Source organism: Brassica napus, chromosome C8 (assembly GCF_020379485.1).
Source record: "Brassica napus cultivar Da-Ae chromosome C8, Da-Ae, whole genome shotgun sequence".
Classification (NCBI taxonomy): Eukaryota; Viridiplantae; Streptophyta; class Magnoliopsida; order Brassicales; family Brassicaceae; genus Brassica; species Brassica napus.
The window spans coordinates 35,983,506-36,005,129 of record NC_063451.1 but is presented as its reverse complement, the minus strand read 5'-3'; the positions used below and the strand labels follow the sequence as shown (position 1 = coordinate 36,005,129).

Below are 21,624 nucleotides of genomic sequence, written 5' to 3'. Positions count from 1 at the left end.
CCCAGAAAACCACTCCCTCCGTTTCAATTTAGTTATCGTTTTAGGTTCATGCATACATATTAATAAAATATTTATTTTTGTACATTTTCAAAATAAAAACATCATTACCCATACACCTAACCATATTTCTAACCAATAGAAAAATAAACAAAATAATCTTATCAATAAATTTTTAATTGAAATCACAAAACGACACTTATTCTGAAACGAAAATTTTTCTTTACAACGACAATTAATATGAAAAAGAGGGAATATAATGGTTTTATTATTTTAAATAATATGCAAGGGGTTCTGTGCAAAGATGTGACAAGGAGCTTTTCATTCGGATTCTGAACGTCACCAAGCCATAAATTATTAGTCAAACGACTATTCATTTTTTTTTTAAATGTTACTCAAGTTCTGGTCTTAATGACTTTTTATATTCCTACTCCTACCCTAAACATCAACTCATCAGATTTAACTTATTATTTTATTTTTTCTTCGCATTTTCACTTCAATATTTCAATACTATTTGAAAACCTTTTTGGCTTTTTCATATATATTTTTTTTGAAAAACCTTTTTCATATTGATAATAATATCTTCATAAAATGTCTACGTTTAAAATCGTAAATTAAAAACAATTTCGGGCACATCCACAATGTTCTTGCATATCAAAACGTCTTAGACAAAAAGAAGAGAAATAAGGAAGATGTCGCATCGAACTCAAGTGTGGGTATGAAAATTACATAGAGACCGAGAACCATCATGTTATAATTGGCCAAAATGAATCATCATATTATATTATACAAGGTCACTAGGCAAACTCGAAGTCAACTTTGAAATCTCAATTTTAGAGATGTCCGATTTATGATTACTCAAAATCTCTTTGGAAGAGCATACAAGACATCACTATCTGACGTCAGAATTAATTATGAAGTTCCAGTTTTCAATTTCTATAATCATTATTCTTCTCACTTCTTATCTACGAGACCTATATATTTTATGGACAATATATGACATAGGGTTTGAGTTATGATGTATATTATCTTTGAACCTCATCAACCTATGCAATTATATTTTGCATTTTTTTTTGCTATATTCTATTTAAAACATGAGACCAAAAAGTTTACAAGCTGAACTTAGTGGGCCAAAGGCCATACATTTTAGAACAGAACCAGAGTCTCTTAGGCTAAGAAAAGATAGAAAATTTCCAAATTTGCCCAAGTCTAGAAATTCTCAATAGTGAGGATCGCGATCAAACGAAACCGAAGGAGACGATCAGTTGCATGCAGAGGGTGCGAGAGGAAGAGACGATGCTCGTTATGAAATCCAAGCTTGGTACATTGCAGATGAAAGGGACGGGTCCTTTAGTCGTATTGCTGCGATTTTCAACCTGATAACTTTGTTAATGTCTTTTTTGATCGCTGAAACCTGACGGAAGGTGGAACGATGAATGCGGCTGTTACGTTCAGACCAGGAGAAGTAGATTACTGCTTGCCAATAGAGGAGGGTGAGAAGGCGCCACGGTTTAGTCATAGCAGTCGATCTCAGAATTGAGAGGACATCTTGCCAATTGGAAGGGGTATTGATGGGGCTTCTTTGAGTTAGGAATTCCCAAATGTCGGAAGTGAAGGGGCAGTTGAAGAACAAGTGGTCTCTTGACTCTTGCGCACAATTACACAAAACACATCCCCTGTTTACATCTAGCCCCCAGGAAGCCATTCTGTCTTTTGTCGGGCAGCAATCCAGAACAAATAGCCAAGTTATAAATCTGTGCTTTGGAATTCCACCTGAGAACCAGACCTCTTTGTGCCAAGACACAGGAGGCACAACTACACGCAACAAATCATATATCCTCCTTGCCGAGTAAGTGTTTGATATATTACTGTTCGGTTCCCATGAGTATTCATCACGAGCGTGCGATAGTGAAATCGTGGTTAAGAATGTTTGGATATTAACCTGCCTTTTTGAAAGTGCAGGAGGTAGATTCCAATTGTCATCTTTCCAAAGTTCAGCCAGAGTTGTCATTGGAGGGATTCCAAAGTGACGAGGTCCTTCGCCTTGCAAATAGTTTCTTATGTTCCCAAATGGAGACCAGTTGCTCGTCCAGAAGTAAGTTGTCTCACCATTTCCTACTGCAATCTTCATCCAAGGGAAGATGGTGTCTCTAAGTGATAGGAGGTGATTGGCTAACCAAGAGTGTTTTTGCTTTGTATTAATCACCCAGAATCTGCCGATGTCACCATCAAGAACTTCTGTGATAATCCACGAGGCCAATATTGAATTAGACTTGAAGAACAACAACCAGATGAGCTTGAGGGCACACACTGTGTTCCACACAACCCAATTTTTAAGTCCGAGTCCTCCCTCTTCTTTTGGTGTTGTGCACGTGATCCAAGCCACCTTTGAAGCGCCACTGCCGTCAAGTTTTCCTTTCCAAAGGAATCTAGCACAAAGAGAATCATTTTCTGCTAGACAAGCTTTTGGTAGTATATATGCTGAAGTCCAGAAGTTGATAAGTCCGGAGATCACAGTTGAGATAAGCTGGAGCCGTCCTGTGAAAGATAGAGCACGTACTGTCCAAGACATAAACTTCGATTTGGTCTTCTGAATTAACGGCGCGCAATGACTGATGGAGAGCTTCTTCGTGCAAAGGGGAACTTATATTTGCATTGTTCCTATCTAACGTTACTCTTCCGAGGCGAATTTGCAAAACATCACTGAGAAGTTTATCAAGCATAGTATATTTAACTAGTCCGGAACATCGTAGTCCAATGGTAAAGACCGCCCTTTCCTGCATCCAGATTGCGAGTTCGAGCCCTGTTGCAAGGAACTACTTTATGATGTTTCTGGACACCCAACACATATATGGACCTATGCTTTAAGATCTTTTTGCATATATCCGGAGAGAAGGTCTATCTGTGGGTTACACCTCTCCTTGGAGATTAGTCTGGGCCTTTCCATATGCATGAGATGCCCCCAGATTAAAAAATAAAATAATAATATATTTAACTAGCATAAAATATATGATAGATTACATGTCAGAAAATTAACTCGAAGTTTATTATGTGAATGTGATAAAAAAAGTTAGTCTCGATGCATGGAGGTAAAGTTTACAACCATCAAAGTAAATAAGCTAAACAAAAGTCCTTGAAATGTTCAAACAAGAGATAAGAGATAAGAGATAGTCGAAAACAAAACAAAAAAGCTTAAGAATACTAATTATACATCAGCGTCTCTGCAACACATGCGGCTATATGTGGTCTGAACTTGGAACAGAGGCTGCATAGATGATTCAGAATCTTCACAATCATGTCTAGGTGAAGTATGAGTGAGGTTTTCCCATCGAACTCATAATCCTCAGTAGCTGGAGAAAGATAAGAGATTAAGAATCTCGGTTTCAAAATGTATTTATGTTGTTTAAGTTTCATGGGAAGTATAGAGTCTATAGACGTAAACGTTAAACCCTAAGTTGCTTAAGTTGATAAGATGATATAATGATGAGTCTTGGCCAAGCATTATGCTTACATTTCAATTTATGCGTCTATATATGAGAATAAAATAATACTACAAGGATTTTTTTTAGAGTTATAAAACCGGTATTGTGATCTGGTTTACTCTGGTTTAAGTTTCCTTTAGCTTAACCAACTCAATATATACACTTATGTACAATCACTTATTCTTTGAGCTGAATAATACAATTCATTTTCACCTTCATAACAAACTCTTCTCTCTCGTTTCATCTCTTCCGTTACGAGCTTGAAGGATTCTACTATGGTATCAGACACCTTCTGATTTTCGATTCTTCCGCTTTCAGCTCCACAACGTTCATCATGAGTGCTTTCATTCATCCTGCGATTTGCGAGATTCTTCAAATTCTACCGACGCAGATTCTTGTTGTTTTCTACCTCGTTTCTTTCATCATCTCGTTCTACAATTTGTGAATTGATTCGTCCTCATCTCGATCTATTCGTCTTCGTTCCGATCAATTCACCATCTTCTTAATCTTGATTTGCATTTCTTGGATCTCCGATGCCGTCTTCTCATCCTAATTTGGCTTCGCCGTCGATAACTGATGTTCCGTCGCCGTCGCATTCAGATCCGAATTCTAATTCTCTGTACGTGCATAATACGGACACTACAAGAAAACAATGGTATTCTGACGGACATTCCGACGGAAAATGAAAACCTCGGAATTTCCTCGGAATATACCGACGGAATTCCGAGGAAACATTAATCCATCGGAATATTCCGAGGAAATTCCGACGAACTAGTGATCGATCGATGCGTTTTTGGACATATACCCATCGATCGATCACATTGTTACGCTTTGGTCCATCTTAGTGATCGATCGATGCGTTTTTGGACATAAATCCATCGATCGATCCGTTTATAAAAAAACATTAGAGATTTTGAAACCCCAAACACTAGTTCCTCGGAATATTCCGAGAAAATTCCGAGGAACACTTGATATCCTCGATCGATCGATGGGATAATCCCATCGATCGATCACATTGTTACGCTTTGGTCCATCTTCGTGATCGATCGATGCGTTTTTGGACATATATCCATCGATCGATCCGTTTATAAAAAAACATTCGAGATTTTAAAACCCCAAACACTAGTTCCTCGGAATTTCCTCGGAATATTCCGAGGAAATTCCGAGGAACACTTGATATCCTCGATCGATCGATGGGATAATCTCATCGATCGATCACATTGTTACGCTTTGGTCCATCTTAGTGATCGATCGATGCGTTTTTGGACATATATCCATCGATCGATCCGTATAAAAAAAATTGACGTTTTGAAACCCCAAACACTAGTTCCTCGGAATTTCCTCGGAATACTCCGAGGAAATTCCGAAGAAGAAAAGGGTTTCCTCGGAATTCCCTCGGAATATTCCGAGGAAATTCCGAGGAAATAGGGTTTTTAAACCGAAAACAACGTTTTTGCGGTTTGAATAACACCTATATAACCCTTATTAAGTGTCTTACGTTCATTATGAAGTCAAAAATTTGTTCCTTACCCTATAATAAACACTTTTCCGATTGTATGAACGAAATCCCCACAACATAAGAGAAACACTTATACACTTTAATGAACGGTAAAGGGAATACTTACAATTCGTTTTGAAATTTGTTATTTCATGGTTTATGCTCATCTATACAAAGAATCCTCAATGGTATGCATTACAATTGTATAAGAAATGAAATACGACAAAAAAAATTGATGTTTTGAAACCCCAAACACTAGTTCCTCGGTATTTCCTCGGAATATTCAGAGGAAATTCCGAGGAACAATATAAATTTATAGAAATACATGCACATAATATTCTTTTTCCTCGAATTAATGAAAATATTTCGAGAAAATTCCGATCGATATTTAAGTGGCCGTCGGAATTTCCTCGGAATATTTTCATTTAACCGGGCAAATAAGCCGCCAAATATTTCGGGAAAATTGAAATTGAAAATACTGAGAGAATTCCGACGGAAAATATCCGTCGGACCCAAGGAAGTTTATCCCTCGGAATATTCCGACGACATCTTCCTCGGAATATTCCGAGGAATTTCCGACGAACTTGTGGTCCTCGGAAATTCCGAGGAAATAGGGTTTCCTCGGAATTCCGTCGGAAATTTCCGAGGGATTTCCGAGGAAAGATGAATTTTCGAGGAGTTATTTCCGAGGACTTTTTTCATCGGTATGTCGTCGGAATAGCGTTATTCCGACGACATACCGACGATTTTTTCCCTCAGTATGCCGTTGTTTTCTTGTAGTGGGATCATGCGGGTATATCTCTCGTTTCTGAGAAACTTACTGGTCCTGGAAACTTCAATAGTTGGCGTAGATCGATGCTTATGGCCTTAGGTGCTAGGAATAAGGCGGTCTTTGTTACTAGTGCTTATCATGTTATTGATGAGAGTCATCCGGATTATGGATCTTGGTCAAGATGCAACAACATTGTTTGCACTTGGATCGTCAATGTTGTGGATAAATCTATTGCGAAAAGCATAATATACCTCGATACTGCTAGGCAGATGTGGTAGGATATACATGACCAGTTTAAGCAGAGTGATGGCCCTCGCACAGCTGAGATAAAGCAACAGATATATACTGAGGTACAAGGTTCTCAGACGGTCAGTGAATACTATACGAGACTCAAACAGTTGTGGGAGAAGCTCAAGAATCATGGAGATCCATATACATGTTGTTGTGGCCTTTTAAATTGTGCGAGTCACAAGTTACTTGCCACGAGGGAAGAGCAAGACCGAGTTCTGAAGTTCCTTATGGGATTGAATGACACTTTCATGGCTAGTAAAGGACATATACTGATGATGAAGCCTAAGCCGCTGTTGTCAAAAGTATTCAATCTCATCTCTCAAGAGAAGTGCCAGAGGTCAATGAAGTCTACGAGCAACTTAACATTTCAGGCTTCTCCTATTTCTTCATCTCCTGAGCCGATTATTGCAGCATACTCAGGTGGCTATAACAAGCAGAAGAACATACCTATTTGCTCTCACTGCGGTCTTTCGGGTCATATAGTTAACCGTTGTTACAAATTGCACGGTTACCCTCAAGGCTACAAGTTTCCCAACTACGGTTCAAGGAATCAAAATGGTCCTTCCTCTCAGTCTTCTGGAGGTTAACAAGCGATGTCCAAAGGTACAAACGTGGCCAGTCTTATCACTCAAGATTTTGGGAGTATCACTATGCATGATCAACAAAGTGTTCATCTGGGGACAGTCACAACAGATCAAGTTCAACATCTTCTAAGTGTTCTTAAAACCAATTCATCTGGCATTGAGAACAACCATTCTCAGATTTCAGGCAGCACCATTAAACTCGTTGATGGCTCCATCTCTACTATGAAACCCCAATCACTTCTTCTCATCCTTCCTCATCTACTATGAAGCCTATCACTTCTTCTCATCCTTCCTCATCAGGTACTTCTCTTAAGCAAAATCATTTTATTTCATCTGCGGAAATTAAAGACAGCCTTACTTTTTCATCGCATTCATGGGTTATAGACACATGCGCTAGTTGTCATGTTTGCTCTGATTTGAAAATGTTTTCACAAACTAGGTTGATAACAAACACTTCTGTCACGTTACCAAATGGTACTCAAATAGCTGTCATGATTTCATTAACTGTTTTTCTCTCTGATCAATTGACTCTTGATTCTGTGTTGTTTGTGCCTAACTTCAATTTTAATCTTTTGAGCATTAGTGCTTTAACTAAAAACACATCTATTATTGTGTTATTTTCTTAGCATTCTTGTCATATTCTTTCTTACAACCCTCTGGAACTTTTTCAGGAGCATATTCCGGATTACATGATTGGGAAGGGTAACCTCCACAACAATCTCTATATCCTGGACTATAATGCTCCTGCTTCTTTTTCCACAGCTAACATTCATCATCTTGCTCACGTTTCATCTGAAGTTTGGCATCAACGCTTGGGTCACCCATCACCAAACAAAATTCAGCTTTTATCAAAGTACTTAGATATTTCAAAAGACAAAATTAAATATGATCAGTTGTGTAAGATTTGTGCTAGGCCTGGGCATTTCGGGTATCGGTTCGGTTCGGTTCGGGTATTTCGGGTTTCGGGTAGTTCGGATAGGGGCTAGAAGATCCATTTAGTACTTGACCTATTTTCGGTTCGGTTCGGTTCGGATAGTTTCGGGTTCGGTTCGGTTCGGATAGTAAATGTAGGAACCGGAAAATATCCGAAAAAAGTTTGGTTCTCATTTGGATCCGGTTCGGGTTCGGATAGTTCGGGTAGTTCGGATAATTTGGATAAAATATCGGTTATTTAGGGTAAAATATCAAATAATTAAGATGATTTAGATAAAAAAATTGGATATTTCGGATTACTTTGGATATTTCGGATAAAACTATCCGGATAGTTTCGGATACTTTCGGGTAGGTTGAATACTTTATAATAATTTAGTTATCCTCAACTATTTTCAGATATTTTTAATAGAATTTTAAATTAAAAATATATATTTAGTGATGTTATATGTATATATAATTAATATTTTTATATATTCGGGTACCCGTTCGGTTTTCGGTTCGGTTCCGGTTCGGTTCGGTTAGTTCGGATATAAAAATATAAGAACCGTTTGGGTATTTGAGGGTATTAGTCCGGTTCCGGTTTCGGGTATTTCGGTTCGGTTCCGGTTCGGTTCTTCGGTTCCGGTTATTTTGCCCAGGCCTAATTTGTGCCTTAAACCGGGGCTTCTAGCTCTAGTGGTAAAGGGCTTACAGCTGTGAGTACCGCGACCTGGGTTCGAATCCCGGCCACTGGGGAATTAACATTTCGGCATCGCCAGGGACAGAGGACCGACACGTGGCAACACGTGACTAGTCTGGATCACTTCTGTGGGGCCATGATACCTCTGTATAATTCAAAAAAAAAGATTTATCCCATAGCAAAACAAAAACGTTTATCATTTTCTTTTTTGAATAATCTTGCTTCTTCTCCATTTGAGCTTATTCATCTTGATATATGGGGACCATTTCATGTACCTACTGTTGATGGTTATCGATATTTTTTAACAATTGTGGATGATTGCACTAGAGTAACATGGATATATCTACTTAAAGATAAGAGTTCAGTAGCTACGGTTTTTCCATAATTCATCACATTTGTTGAAACTCAATACAACACATCTATTAAATCAATTAGAATAGACAATGCTCCTGAACTTTGCTTTCTCTTCTTTGTTAAAATCAAAAGGCATAGTACATTACTTCTCATGTGCATACACACCCCAACAAAACTCAGTAGTAGAACACAAACACCAACATATATTGAATGTAGCTCGTTCTTTACTTTTTCAATCTAACATTCCTATTGAGTATTGGTGGGATTGTATTCAAACTGCCATTTATCTCATAAACAGAACACCAACCCCTATTCTTCAAAACAAATCTCCTTTTGAAGTTCTTACTTCCAAAGCTCCAAACTATGATCATCTTAGGGTCTTTGGCTGTCTCTGTTTCACATCAACTTTACTAAAAGATAGAAATAAATGGTTATCCTCAAGGTTATAAAGGATATAAAGTACTTGATCTTCATACAAATCGGATTTCCATCTCTCGAAATGTAATTTTTCATGAATCAGCTTTTCCTTTCTCTGAAAGACTTTCCCATTCTTTAGGAGATGACATCTTTGGTCAAGATGTTTTACCACTTCCTGTTCCAGATTCTCCATTTCCTGCATTTTTCGATTTAGGTCTTACTACTTCAACTGATTTTCCCTTTCAAAATGATTTTTCTGCTGATTTTGTTCCTTCTGAGAATGTGCATGCATCTCCTTCACATGACACTAATGTTCCTCACAATGTACAAAACTTCAAACTAGAGTTCCTGCATATCTTGATAATATCACTGCTATCTTTTAGATAAAACTAAACCCTTTCCTTCTCACCCTACTCAAATTACTGCATATTCTATCTCTGCTTGTCTCTCTTATGACAAATTTGATTCCCATCATCGTGTTTTTCTTCTTGCCATTACCACTGTCACGGCTCCCAAAACCTTTAAGGAAGCCATTCTCAGCGACGAGTTTTAAGGTGCTATGAAATCTGAAATGACGTCCCTAGAAGAGACTGGTACTTGGTTTATCTGTCCACTGCCTCAGGGGAAGCATCTTGTTGGTTGTTAGTGGGTGAATATTTATAAATTCAACACTGATGGCACGGTTGAACGCCCTAAGTCTCACTTGGTGGCCAAAGGATATACTCAGTTGGAGGGTCTTGACTTCTTGGATACGTTTTCATAAGTTTTTAAGTTGGGAACATTTCGGTTATTGCTCAGTCTTGATGCCTCGAAGAATTGGTCTATTCAGCAGCTTGACATTAGCAATGATTTCCTGAATGGAGACCTAGACGAGGAGATATACATGACGATCCCTCAAGGTTATGAAGAACTAACGGGTAGAGTTGTTCTTCCAAATTATGTTTGTCGTCTGCATAAGTCCCTTTACGGACTGAAGCAAGCTTCTAAACAATGGAATCACAAGTTTTGTCATGTCATCACATCTGCGGGTTCACTCAGGCTCCTTCTGATCATTCATTGTTTGTTAAGAGATCAGAGAAGATCTTTGTCGCAGCTCTTGTCTACGTGGATGATATTTTGATTGTTGGCAATGATGAAGCAGCCATCGAGAATTTCAAAGACATTCTCAAAGGAGCTTTCAAACTCCGAGATCTTGGTACGGCGAAGTATTTCCTTGGCTTTGAGATTGCAAGGAATGACAGTGGGATTTCTATTAATCAGAGGAAATACACTTTAAAACTACTTCAAGAAGCAGGATACCTTGGTTGTAAACCATTTTTGGTTCCGATGGAACCAAACTCGAAGCTCTCAGATTCTTCAGGAGGTCTTCTCTCAGACCTGTCAGTATATCGGAAGATAGTTGGGAAGCTATTGTACCTGACGCATACACGCCCTGACATTACCTATGCGGTGCACAAGTTGAGCCAGTTTATGTCTGCTCCTCGTCAGGATCATCTTACCGCAGCTCAACAGGTTCTCAGATATTTGAAGAATGATCCAGCTCAATGGATGTTCTATCCTGCTTCTTCCTCAGTTCACTTGACAGCATTTTGTGATGCTGATTGGGCGTCTTGCCCTGATTCTCGTCGTTCCACGACTGGGTATTGTGTGTTCTTAGGCGATTCTCTTATCTCTTGGAGGGCAAAAAAACAACACACAGTTTCTCGTAGCAGTTCTGAAGCTGAGTACCGGTCGATCGCAGATACGACGTGTGAATTGATATGGCTTGTTGTTCTGCTTCGTGATCTGCATTGTCCACTTACAGGTCCAGCTACACTGTTCTGTGACAATCAATACGCGTTTCACGTTGCATCCAATCCTGTCTTTCATGAGAGGACAAAACATATCGAGATAGATTGCCACGTTGTTCGGGAGAAGTTGCTCAGTGGTTTCTTGAAAATTATGCATGTGAGATCAGAACATCAGCTTGAAGATATTCTCACCAAGACGGTGCAACCGGCTGTGTTCAAGCAGCTTATACTCAAGATGGGTCTTCATCACTTGTCCATTCCATCTTAAGGGGGGTATTAGAGTTATAAAACCGGTTATTGTAATCTGGTTTACTCTGGTTTAAGTTTCATGTAGCTTAACCAGCTCTATATATACACTTATACTTATGTACAGTCACTTATTCTTTGAGCTGAATAATACAATTCATTTTCACCTTCATAACAAACTCTTCTCTCTTGTTTCATCTCTTCCGTTACGAGCTTGAAGGATTCTAATAGTTTTCATTTGACTTTGATGAATTGTGTGTTCTTACCGGTTTAAAATACATGAAACAACAACATAAAATTGTGAAATGTTCTCAAAACTGACTTGTAACTTCCAGTATAAACCTTAAATATACTTAAAAAAGATCGAACTTACACCAAACAAAAAGATTATATGGGCTTTAAGTATCAGCACTTGTTTAGTTTAATAAGGCCCAAAATATCATATGGGCTTTAAAGCCCATATCTCTTAAACCTTTAAGCTATTTTTACTTCATAACTTTGCCGTCGTCGGCCAACGTTTTTCTCATTAGCCAACTTAAACAGATGAGTTTAGTGAGTGCAACTAGAGGCAAATCAAGATCACAATCCACTTTTCGTATGTGATAGAGAAACAGATTCCAAGCCCAGAAAACTCCAAAACCCCTCCCTTTCTTTTTGTTTCTTCCTCCTCACATTCCCTTTCACTCTAGCTTAAAATCCTCTGTTTGCTGCTTGCTGCTTCTCCAAGGTTCTCTTCCTCCTTTACCATTCAAATGTCTTAGCTTTTTGTTTTCGTGTACTGCTTGCTCAAAACCCATCTCCTCAATTTCGTTAATTCGTAATCACACAACGCGCAAAATTTGTCAAATTGACTCTCTTCATGACTCTAATTGAACCATTACTTCACTCTTTGTGCTTTTGTTTAGGTTAATAAAATGGGTGTTTTGATTATCAATCTGTGGACTTGAAAGTTGACTTCTTTGTTCCTTCTCTTGAACAGGTTTGTTCTGTGTTCTCAAAGATGACAACTTGTGTTTCTCCCTGTTTGACTTCTCCCGATTCACGAGTTCTCACTCTTCTTAGAAAGAGTGTAACACCAGAAGGCAGCAGGGTAAGCTGCTTTAGAATGGTCCAAGGCAAAAGAAACCGTCTTGTTTCAGCTCAGAGATCCGAGCCTTGGTCCACTTCCAGCTCTCACACTCCCAACCATTTACAAAGCCAAGACCCTTTCTTGAACCTCCACCCTGAGATCTCCATGCTCAACCCAAGAAAAGATTCTTCCAGTACCGAGGATCTTGGCGACTCATCTCCTCCTAGTAACTACAACGAGGCGAGGATCAAAGTTATCGGCGTTGGAGGTGGTGGCTCAAACGCTGTGAACCGCATGATACAGAGCGAGATGATCGGCGTGGAGTTTTGGATTGTGAACACCGATATTCAAGCGATGAGGATGTCTCCGGTTTTTCCAGACAAGAGGTTGCAGATTGGTAAGGAGCTGACCAGAGGGTTAGGCGCTGGAGGTAATCCGGAGATTGGAATGAACGCTGCTAGAGAAAGCAAAGAAGCTATTGAAGAAGCACTTTATGGTTCAGACATGGTTTTTGTCACAGTATGTACTCAATCACTTCTTGTGTATTCTTTAAGTTCATTAGCTTAATATTGCCTATTGTTTCTATAGGCTGGAATGGGAGGTGGAACCGGAACGGGCGGGGCTCCGATAATAGCTGGTGTGGCGAAGGCAATGGGTATATTAACGGTTGGTATTGTGACAACGCCGTTCTCATTCGAGGGAAGGAGAAGAACGGTTCAAGCTCAGGAAGGGATTGCAGCGCTGAGGGATAATGTTGATACTCTCATTGTTATTCCGAATGATAAGCTGCTCACAGCAGTCTCTATGTCCACTCCTGTTACAGAAGCGTTTAATCTGGCTGATGATATACTTCGTCAAGGAGTCCGTGGAATCTCTGATATCATTACGGTAATATGGCTTTGTTTTGTCTCAACTGAGTCAATTGTCTACAGAAAATGGTTAACAGCTGTATTGATGAATGCAGATTCCTGGATTGGTTAATGTGGATTTTGCGGATGTGAGGGCTATAATGGCAAATGCAGGTTCTTCATTGATGGGCATAGGAACTGCAACAGGTAAGAGTAGAGTGTGGTTTGGAGTTGAAGCTTCTTTTTGTAGATAGGCTCTATTTGAGTAACAGTAGGCATAATTGGTTAAGACAAGTGTTCTAAAACTCGGTCTAGGCGGTGCCTAGTCGGCAAATCGGATATGAGCGAACAATTTTTTCAAACCGATTTATTAAAAAATCGATCTAGTCGTCCAAAAATCGACCTAGCGCCTAACAACCGCCTGGCGATTTTTAGAACATTGGTTAAGACTTAAGACTTTGTGTAGATAAGATCTATGTAAGACGCTATATGCATATGTTTGTTAACTAGAATACTAAAATGTTGCTGAGAATTGGTATTACATATTGAGTAGATTAATAGGATTATAGATTTGGTACTCTGTAACCATGACTAAGGAACCAGTCTAATAGTGTTTGTTATTCTAAAAATTACTATATGACACTCCATGTAACTCTACTATTAAAGAAAAGTATGTTCTGGTTGCATCATTGTCATCATGCTATACTGTTGTTTTGAGCAGGAAAGACACGAGCAAGAGATGCTGCATTAAACGCAATCCAGTCACCGTTGTTAGATATTGGGATTGAGAGAGCCACTGGTATTGTTTGGAACATAACTGGTGGAACTGACTTAACATTGTTCGAGGTTCTCTAGCCATCTTCTTCCCTAGACAACTCAGAGCAAAGCCTAGTTTTGCTTCAATTCATGAAATTTATAATGGTTTGTTGCTCTATTTTGATTCCTGGAGAAACGGTTTTTGTAGGTAAATGCAGCTGCAGAAGTGATATATGACCTTGTTGATCCAACAGCAAATCTGATATTTGGCGCTGTGGTCGATCCATCCTTTAGTGGTCAAGTAAGTCATCTTTTTTTTTTTTGATCTTATATGAGCCTCTGAGATATTGTTCAACCTTTTATTCTTTGTCAGGTAAGTATTACCCTAATAGCAACCGGCTTCAAACGCCAAGAAGAAGGAGAAGGGAGGCCTCTTCAGGTACTATATTCACTTCGTCTCCCTTGACATTACTCGATTCTTACACTCATTTCCCAACTCTTTATATGAAAATCGCAGGCGACACAAGCGGATGCAACGATGGGAGCAACAACAAGACGTCCTTCTTCATCTTTCAGTGAAGGCAGTTCCATAGAGATCCCAGAGTTCTTGAAGAAGAAAGGCCGCTCTCGCTATCCTCGCCTCTAAAAAACTCATCTCCTCAAGAACTGCGTGCGGATATAAGTAATTGCCTCACTTGGTGATTCGTTAATAGGTGTTAGAAATGGTTTTATTGTTGACTATATTACACAATAACAATAAATGTTTATTGACAATTGGTATTATAAATCTCAGTCTCTGTCACACTTGTTTCAAGGGGTCGCCTTCTATAGGTGAAACTTAAAAAAAAAACTGTACTCTGCGTCGTACATATCCACAGGTCGTCCTTTTATGTATGAACGTTTGATCAAATATAAAAAAACTACATAACCTCTAGTAGCTTGGTTATTTGTTTATCTATGTTATTAAAAGAAAAATACAAAATAAAAATACCTTTTAATTTTACTATTTATTTACACTATAATACTACTGAAATATTTATTGAACCTATATTTAAGTGTGTTTGTTTTTTTCTAATTTAAACAATAGATTTAAGTATCTAATGTATTTTCCTAATTTAAATAATAGATTTCCTTAATCGAATCTTAACAAAAATAAATTTCTCAATAGATTTCGTAGTAATATGTTAAATATTTTTTAATATTTATTAGTAATAAATAATAAAGTAAAAAATCACACATTATATATATATATATAATATAAAATAATCTATTAAGTTATTAGTATATAAGCCCAATTTATTACAAATACTGGATTTGTTTATATGATACACTGTGATATAATAGACAATTAAAATCATAAAATATAATTATTCAAAGTAATAATTAAAATTTGATGTTTTAAAATGTTATATTAACAATTATTTATATTAACAATTATGTAATACATTTAAATTTATAAATATATATTATACCATTTAGTACAAACAAAAATATTGTGAAAACAAATTTTCACACGGTCACGAGTCAAGTTCTAAGAATAAACAATGACTGCGCGAGATTATTATTCTTTAACAAATTTATTTTACGAGAAATTTCAAATATTTGTATATAGTTTGTGAATTTATAAAAAAAATCTAAAGGGTGCTAAAATTTTAGAATTGGAAAGCATTATGATCCACCCCTAAATTATTTTAATTAGGATAATTGAATTTATATCAATATATTTTATTAAAATTTTAATTTTTATTATAATTGTAATGTTTAGTTTTCAATCTAAATTATGACCAAATATTACAAATACATCATTTAATATAAAAAAAATTAAAAACAGAAAATAAATACCCGTGCCGGTCGCATGGGTGAAGGTCTAGTTTACTTTACAATGTAAACATGATGAACAAGAGAGGCTACGAGCACTTAGGCGGAGGAGGTCTTGGAATGGTTTTACAAGGCTTATCTTTATGTCCCGAAACTTGATCGTCTCCCATAGATTCATCTCCACAAGGAGGGGGAGGTCTTGCGCATATCCGAACACCTTTTAATTTAACACACGAGCCGATATGTTACTTAAATCTTTTATGCGGCAGAGATATTTGGAATAAAGAGGAGACTGACCTGTGTTATGGATTCTAGCCTCTACGACACGAACCTGAGAGGATAGACATAGAAGTATGTGAATCAAGCTTAGAAGAAGAGGAAAAGCTTTTGTTGTTTTCTTCATTATCAGATATTCTTGTTTTGGTTCCGAACCTGTAACATGCCGAGTGTCGACCAGTAGAATATATATAGTAGGAAGTCAAGCAGATTGATAAATATGAAAACTAAAGCTAAAAAAAAAACTCAAACATGTAGTGAATAAATAAATTTGAATTCAAACTTCAACGGTTTCTTGTTTTCTACGTAACGCGTTTTTGTACATCACTTATGTGGAGAAAATCATATAAAAAACTTAAATCAAATCCCACATTTTTCAACCTAAGAGGCAAGAGAAGGTGCGACTTAACTGATGTCACTAGGCCAGCGATTTGATTGCTGAAACATGTCGATGATCGACAAAACCTATCGTTGAACCAAAGATTAAACAACTAAAGATATCTAATTTTGTTTATCAGATTACTTAGATGCATTATGCATGCCTCTAAAACTCATATTTTTAAGAACTGGTGCGGTCTAAGTAAGTAAATGCCTCTTTTGGTGATTCATTGCTAGGTGATATAAATGTTTTTTGTTGTTGATTATATTAAAACATAACAATAAATGTCTATTGATTGACAGATGGTATTATAAATCTCAGTCTCTGTCGCACTCGCACTTGTTTCAAGAGGTCGCCTTCTATGGGTGAAAACTTAAAAAAAAAATTTACTCTGCTTTATACATATCCATTATATCTCATGAGTCCTTTTTTTTGTCAAACATTTCATGAGTCCTTTAATTTACGTTTTGGCCACATCACTCATGTTCATGAATTTAGATTTCCCTATGTATGTATGAATGTTTGATCACATATAAAACAAACTATATATAACCTCTAGTAGCTTGGTTTTTTATTTATTTATTTTACATTGTAAACATGATTCCTTGAAAGAAAAGATGAAAAGGAGATTTTACCAAAAAAAAAGATGAAAAGGAGAAGCTTCTGTTGAAAATCTTGGTCGAACCTAACGATATAACGTTGCTAGCAGTCTCTAGGAGGAGGTGGTCTTGGAATGCGTTTACAAGGCTTATCTGGTTGTCCATTAACTTGATGGCTTCCCTGAGAATCTCCACATGATGGGGAAGGTTTTGCACATATACCTTTTAACACACAAGTCATATTATGTAAGTAAATCTTTTTATGTGACAGAGATATTTGGAATAAGAAGAGACTGACCTAAGTGACGGAATCTAGCCTCTGTGACACGAACCTGACAGGATAGACATAGGAGTATGTGAAGCCAACTTAGAAGAAGAAAAGCTTTTGTTGTTTTTTTCATTATCGTATATACTTAGTTTAGTTCCAAACCTGTAACATGCCGAATGCCGACCAGTAGGATAAATATATAGGAAGTCTAGCAGATTAATAATATGGAACAGAAGCTATGAAAAATCAAACATATATATAGTAAATAAATAAACTTGAATTCAAACTTCAAATGTAACGCGGTTTGTACATCAGCTATGGAAAGAATCATATTTAAAAAACTTATAAAAAATCATATAAAAAACTTAAATCAATTCCAATATTTTTCAACCCAAGAAGCAAGAAGAGGCGTGCCTCGACTGGTGTCACTAGACCAGCGATTTGATTGTTTAAACATGTCGATGATCGACAAAACCTGTCACTGAAACAAAGATTATAAACAAATAAAGATATCTAATTTTGTTATTCATAATACTTAGATGCATTATGTATAACATAATGATCTTTGTTTATATTTATTTTTTCACATCAGGCGTACGTCTATTTTTGATTTGTTTTTAAACGTGTACGTACTTTTGCTATAGAAAATATCGAAGCGAGAGGACCAAATACAATCAAACTTCAAAGTATGGTTAAATGTTAACGTCTGCACTAAATATATCCTTTCTTCGATCTCCCTATCGAGTCACGACACATAATATTCTATCCCAATAAATTATACATCTACATCAGAAGGATATTATACGCTGGTACGTATTTGCTTTCTGTAGAAGGATACAAAACATTTCATATATTACTCTATAGTCTAGCTTGTGCTTAATTAGCCAAAATGTAAAGAGTATGGACAATATCAAATTAATCAACTATAATGTCTCCTTACTATTACTGAGCTCTCTCGGTTACAAACATATACTTGGAGAGGGCAGTAAAGTTGTCAAAGAGACAAATGAATTTCATATACCGACACATGAAAATGTACTTTCAAATCGTGACCTCTTTATTATGTCAATCATAATGTAAATTTTATTTTGTTTGCGTGAATATAAATAGCGTTTTTATCAATACTATTAAAACATAAACACTCTTTATCTACTTACAAATAGTCCAGTTTAGACCATTATATTTATTTAATTTTCTATTATTTTTCATGCAACTAACTTAGTTATTATTAAAACCTATACTATTATTCTAATATTTTCAAAATAAGATATCTAAAAAGATATTCTTAAGTATCTTTTTCTAAAACTGCATTTTAATAATATATTTTTATTTAAAATATAAATTTACATTTCTTTTAAAATTTAATTTTAAATAATAAAATTCATAATTGATATTAACTATAATTATAAAAAAATATTAATTCATTTTTATTTATAGAATTTTATAATATTTATATATACAAACCTTATATTCATAATTAAATTACTACACCAATTAATAAATATTAAATAACTTAGTCCATTTATTAACTATCTTATAAATTATTAAATTAAAGAATAACATATATTCATGAGTTTTACAACATATTTCAACTTATTAAAACAAAATATTTAAGTAAGATATATAACTAAGAAATAATTTCATATTTTAATATACATATTTAGATTATAATATTAAAAATAATTTAATATATTTATCAAGTATGAGATGGATTGAATGACATATAGTTAATTTATATAAAAATAAAATAAATTTTGACCAATACAAAAATTAAATAGAAATTTGTACTATAATTTAAAGTTTTAAAATATAAATAAAATTAATACGTGGTGCGTTATGTAAATGAATTATTTTATTTCATGAAATTACATTCATGTAAATTTTAATTTAATTACAATAATTTTAAAAATAAATGTTTTTTTGTAAATACATATGTATAAAATTCTAATTTTTAGTAAATAAAATTTTGAATAAAATTAATTCCGCGTTTTTAAAACGCGGATCAAAATCTGGTAATGTAGAAACTAAAAGAATTTTGTTTGTTTCATTATCAGGATCATTTAATTCCAACGTATCCCCACTTCAATATATTTCATTGGAATAAATCCTAAATCAACATCAGCCTCATGTTCCTCCCAAAAAAATCCAACCCCTTTGAATGCTTTTTTATATATTCTTCACATTTCTTTTTGTCAACCTGCTTAATATTACTGATTAAGCCCATAGGCACAGTACAAAGAGGATTTAAGTTATATTCTGCACATAATATTCACGATTCTCTTTACCAAAAAAATAAAATAATATTCGTGAAACAGTTGAGAACTTGAATCTTTATATATCTATATATATATATATATTCCATTTTGAAGGTAAATATATATGACCAAAATAAGTAAATAAATATGTTTAAAATGTAAAAAAAAAAAATGACGATATCCTATGTTCTGGTGACAAAAATACTATGTTCTTATATGATGAATGAATATCGATAAAACATGCACAAAATTTATAGAAAATATAATGTCTTCTTCTCTTGCATCTCTTCTTAGAGATACTCTAATTGAGAGTCTCGTCTAAGAAACTAGCCCCAATATTTTAGCAAAAAAAGAATTACTTAGCTCCAATTGTCAAGACTTGATCACATGCAAAAGATCAAGATTTAAAAATATTTAATAGGAGTATCTAATCAATAATTTTTCAAAAATCAAAGTGATTATTTATTTTTTATTTAAATCCCAAAAAATTAAGAGCCAAAGCTAACCAATCTAAAAAGACACGTAAAGTTGTCAATTACCATACAAAAATACAAAAGCGAACAAAAGAGAAATTCACCAAGCAATAAACTTACGTCGACGTGTAACCCATACTCCCACCCGATTGTTTCTTTCTTTACACAACCCTACATAATATACATATTATCAACACCGAATCTCATACACAACACACACATCTTTCTTCAAAAAAACTTTTGCTTCTCCCAGGAATCTGAATCTGCTTCACTTTTGTTCAACCATGATGAATATAGACGATACGACATCTCCAATGGCCCACCCGATCGTTCCATCTCAACCTCCTTCCGACCAAACCCAACAAGATCCAAGTTCGCCCAATGAAGCTTCTTCTGTCACCGACAAGAAAGAGGATCAAGCTTTGCCCGAAGAGAAGCCGAAGCAAAATCAAGAAGAAGAGAGAGTGGACACAGGGAGAGAAAAGCTAAAGAAGCACCGGAGAGACGTCGCCGGAAGAGTTTGGATACCTGACATATGGGGACAAGAAGAGCTTCTTAAGGACTGGATCGACTGTTCAACGTTTGATACGTGTCTTGTCCCTGCCGGAATCTCGTCGGCACGTGCAGCTCTCGTAGACGAAGCTAGGCGAGCTGCTTCGGCTTCTGGTGGGTTACATAGTCGTTGCTTGATCTTACGCTGAATTTTTATATAATATCATATCATATATAAATGTGGTTCTTGTTGCTCAATAATATATGTAAGACACTATTGATATATTGTTGATATAGAGTCTTTTTCATTTTACCAATAATTATATAGAACATTGCCAATATTGCTTTTAGTGTGTTTGTTTGCTTATACTGGTAGAGGTGGTAAAGAGCATATTTTATATGATTTTTATGATAGTGTGATACATTCGGTTACGGATCGGCATATCTATATAATCCATATTCATCTCGGAACTAGTATTAATATCAAGTGAAAAGACATCCCATTTGTTAAAAATTATAATACATTTGAAGAACTTAAAAATATACTAGGGAAAAACAAATCAAAATTGCCAAATCAAAATTGCCAAATCAAAATAAACAAATCAAGTTATTTATTTTAGCAAAATTGCATCTACAAACGCATGAGATATTTCAGTTTGTCTTGGTTAAAGCTCCATTGCTAAATTCAGAACCCAGTTTGCTCTATTTGCCGTTCTATTTTTTTTTAATAAAAAAATTTGCTTGGTGATTCATTTCGAGTATGTGTTTCAAACCTTCAATACTTATTTTGAATCAGCAATTTTGTCAAAAGATCTAATTCTGAATGTGACATTTGCCCATTTTTCCTATAGTTTCACTTGCATGTGCTTAAACATACCCAATCATGTTCCTAACTTCTTATAAGTCTAATACTCAACGTTTAGTGACAAAATGACTAAAGAGACAACATCGTACGTAATTAGTGAGAAGAAATCATGTCCAGTTACTTAAGGATCAAGGAACGTCTATAGAACTATTATAGATCAGAGTATGGGCATTGCTGAAAGATATATATATTTTTTTTGAATTGAATGTTATATTTAACTAAAAAAAAAAGATCTAGCATCCAAGTGTTTTTGAAAGCTTAGAACAACAACAATTTAAATCTCTATTCTTAGGCTTTTCGTTAAAACTTCAGACTTTGTCTCATTCTTCACTTCATAAAGCTATCTAGTTTCAAACAAAAAAGCCATCCCCTCTCCATAATCTTTATCTCCCCTTCTTTGAATCACTGCGAATTGATTTCTCATATTTTTATCAAGTCTCTTGATCATAATCTCTGCAGGTACTACAACCTCTCCATGCCTCC

The 21,624-nt window shown here is 35.6% G+C and overlaps 5 protein-coding genes across 8 annotated transcripts; 4 read left to right on the top strand and 1 right to left on the bottom strand.

Moving 5' to 3' along the window:
* Positions 1-1,300: 1,300 nt before the first annotated feature.
* Positions 1,301-2,569, bottom strand: LOC125591989. Its single transcript, XM_048766953.1, has one exon. It carries the CDS (start codon positions 2,567-2,569, stop codon positions 1,301-1,303), a length of 1,269 nt encoding a protein of 422 aa, XP_048622910.1.
* A 3,263-nt stretch (positions 2,570-5,832) lies between these two features.
* Positions 5,833-6,627, top strand: LOC106363461. The gene is made up of 2 exons (XM_013803196.2): positions 5,833-5,943; positions 6,043-6,627. The coding sequence occupies exons 1-2, from the start codon at positions 5,833-5,835 to the stop codon at positions 6,625-6,627; spliced, it is 696 nt and encodes a 231-aa protein (XP_013658650.2).
* Positions 6,628-8,027: 1,400 nt separating this feature from the next.
* Positions 8,028-11,065, top strand: LOC106363462 (uncharacterized mitochondrial protein AtMg00810-like). The gene has a single exon (XM_048766951.1). The coding sequence runs from the start codon at positions 9,998-10,000 to the stop codon at positions 11,063-11,065; it is 1,068 nt and encodes a 355-aa protein (XP_048622908.1). The 5' UTR covers positions 8,028-9,997.
* A 476-nt stretch (positions 11,066-11,541) lies between these two features.
* LOC106367814 (cell division protein FtsZ homolog 2-2, chloroplastic) lies at positions 11,542-14,530 on the top strand. Of its 4 annotated transcripts, none has more exons than XM_022708348.2 (8): positions 11,542-11,770; positions 12,023-12,631; positions 12,701-13,000; positions 13,077-13,167; positions 13,682-13,806; positions 13,925-14,017; positions 14,090-14,155; positions 14,234-14,530. In XM_022708348.2, exons 2-8 carry the CDS (start codon positions 12,044-12,046, stop codon positions 14,360-14,362), a joined length of 1,392 nt encoding a protein of 463 aa, XP_022564069.2. In that variant the 5' UTR covers positions 11,542-11,770; positions 12,023-12,043; the 3' UTR covers positions 14,363-14,530. The 4 variants fall into 4 exon arrangements, with proteins under 4 accessions (XP_022564069.2, XP_048620544.1, XP_048620546.1 ...); XM_048764587.1 differs by having other exon boundaries at positions 11,594-11,818; XM_048764589.1 differs by having other exon boundaries at positions 11,768-11,948.
* Positions 14,531-19,834: 5,304 nt separating this feature from the next.
* Positions 19,835-20,626, top strand: BNAC08G23940D (protein BIC1). The gene has a single exon (XM_013804351.3). It carries the CDS (start codon positions 20,069-20,071, stop codon positions 20,483-20,485), a length of 417 nt encoding a protein of 138 aa, XP_013659805.1. The 5' UTR covers positions 19,835-20,068; the 3' UTR covers positions 20,486-20,626.
* Positions 20,627-21,624: the final 998 nt, after the last annotated feature.

Coding starts and splice junctions, on each gene's coding strand:
- LOC106363462 (XM_048766951.1), top strand. CDS start 9,998: ATGGAATCACAAGTTTTGTCATGTCATCACATCTGCGGGTTCACTCAG.
- LOC106367814 (XM_022708348.2), top strand. CDS start 12,044: ATGACAACTTGTGTTTCTCCCTGTTTGACTTCTCCCGATTCACGAGTT. Junction 13,807..13,924: donor CTGACTTAACATTGTTCGAG/GTTCTCTAGCCA, acceptor CGGTTTTTGTAG/GTAAATGCAGCTGCAGAAGT. Junction 14,156..14,233: donor GAGAAGGGAGGCCTCTTCAG/GTACTATATTCA, acceptor TGAAAATCGCAG/GCGACACAAGCGGATGCAAC.
- LOC125591989 (XM_048766953.1), bottom strand. CDS start 2,569: ATGTCTTGGACAGTACGTGCTCTATCTTTCACAGGACGGCTCCAGCTT.
- BNAC08G23940D (XM_013804351.3), top strand. CDS start 20,069: ATGATGAATATAGACGATACGACATCTCCAATGGCCCACCCGATCGTT.
- LOC106363461 (XM_013803196.2), top strand. CDS start 5,833: ATGCTTATGGCCTTAGGTGCTAGGAATAAGGCGGTCTTTGTTACTAGT. Junction 5,944..6,042: donor GGTCAAGATGCAACAACATT/GTTTGCACTTGG, acceptor ATACATGACCAG/TTTAAGCAGAGTGATGGCCC.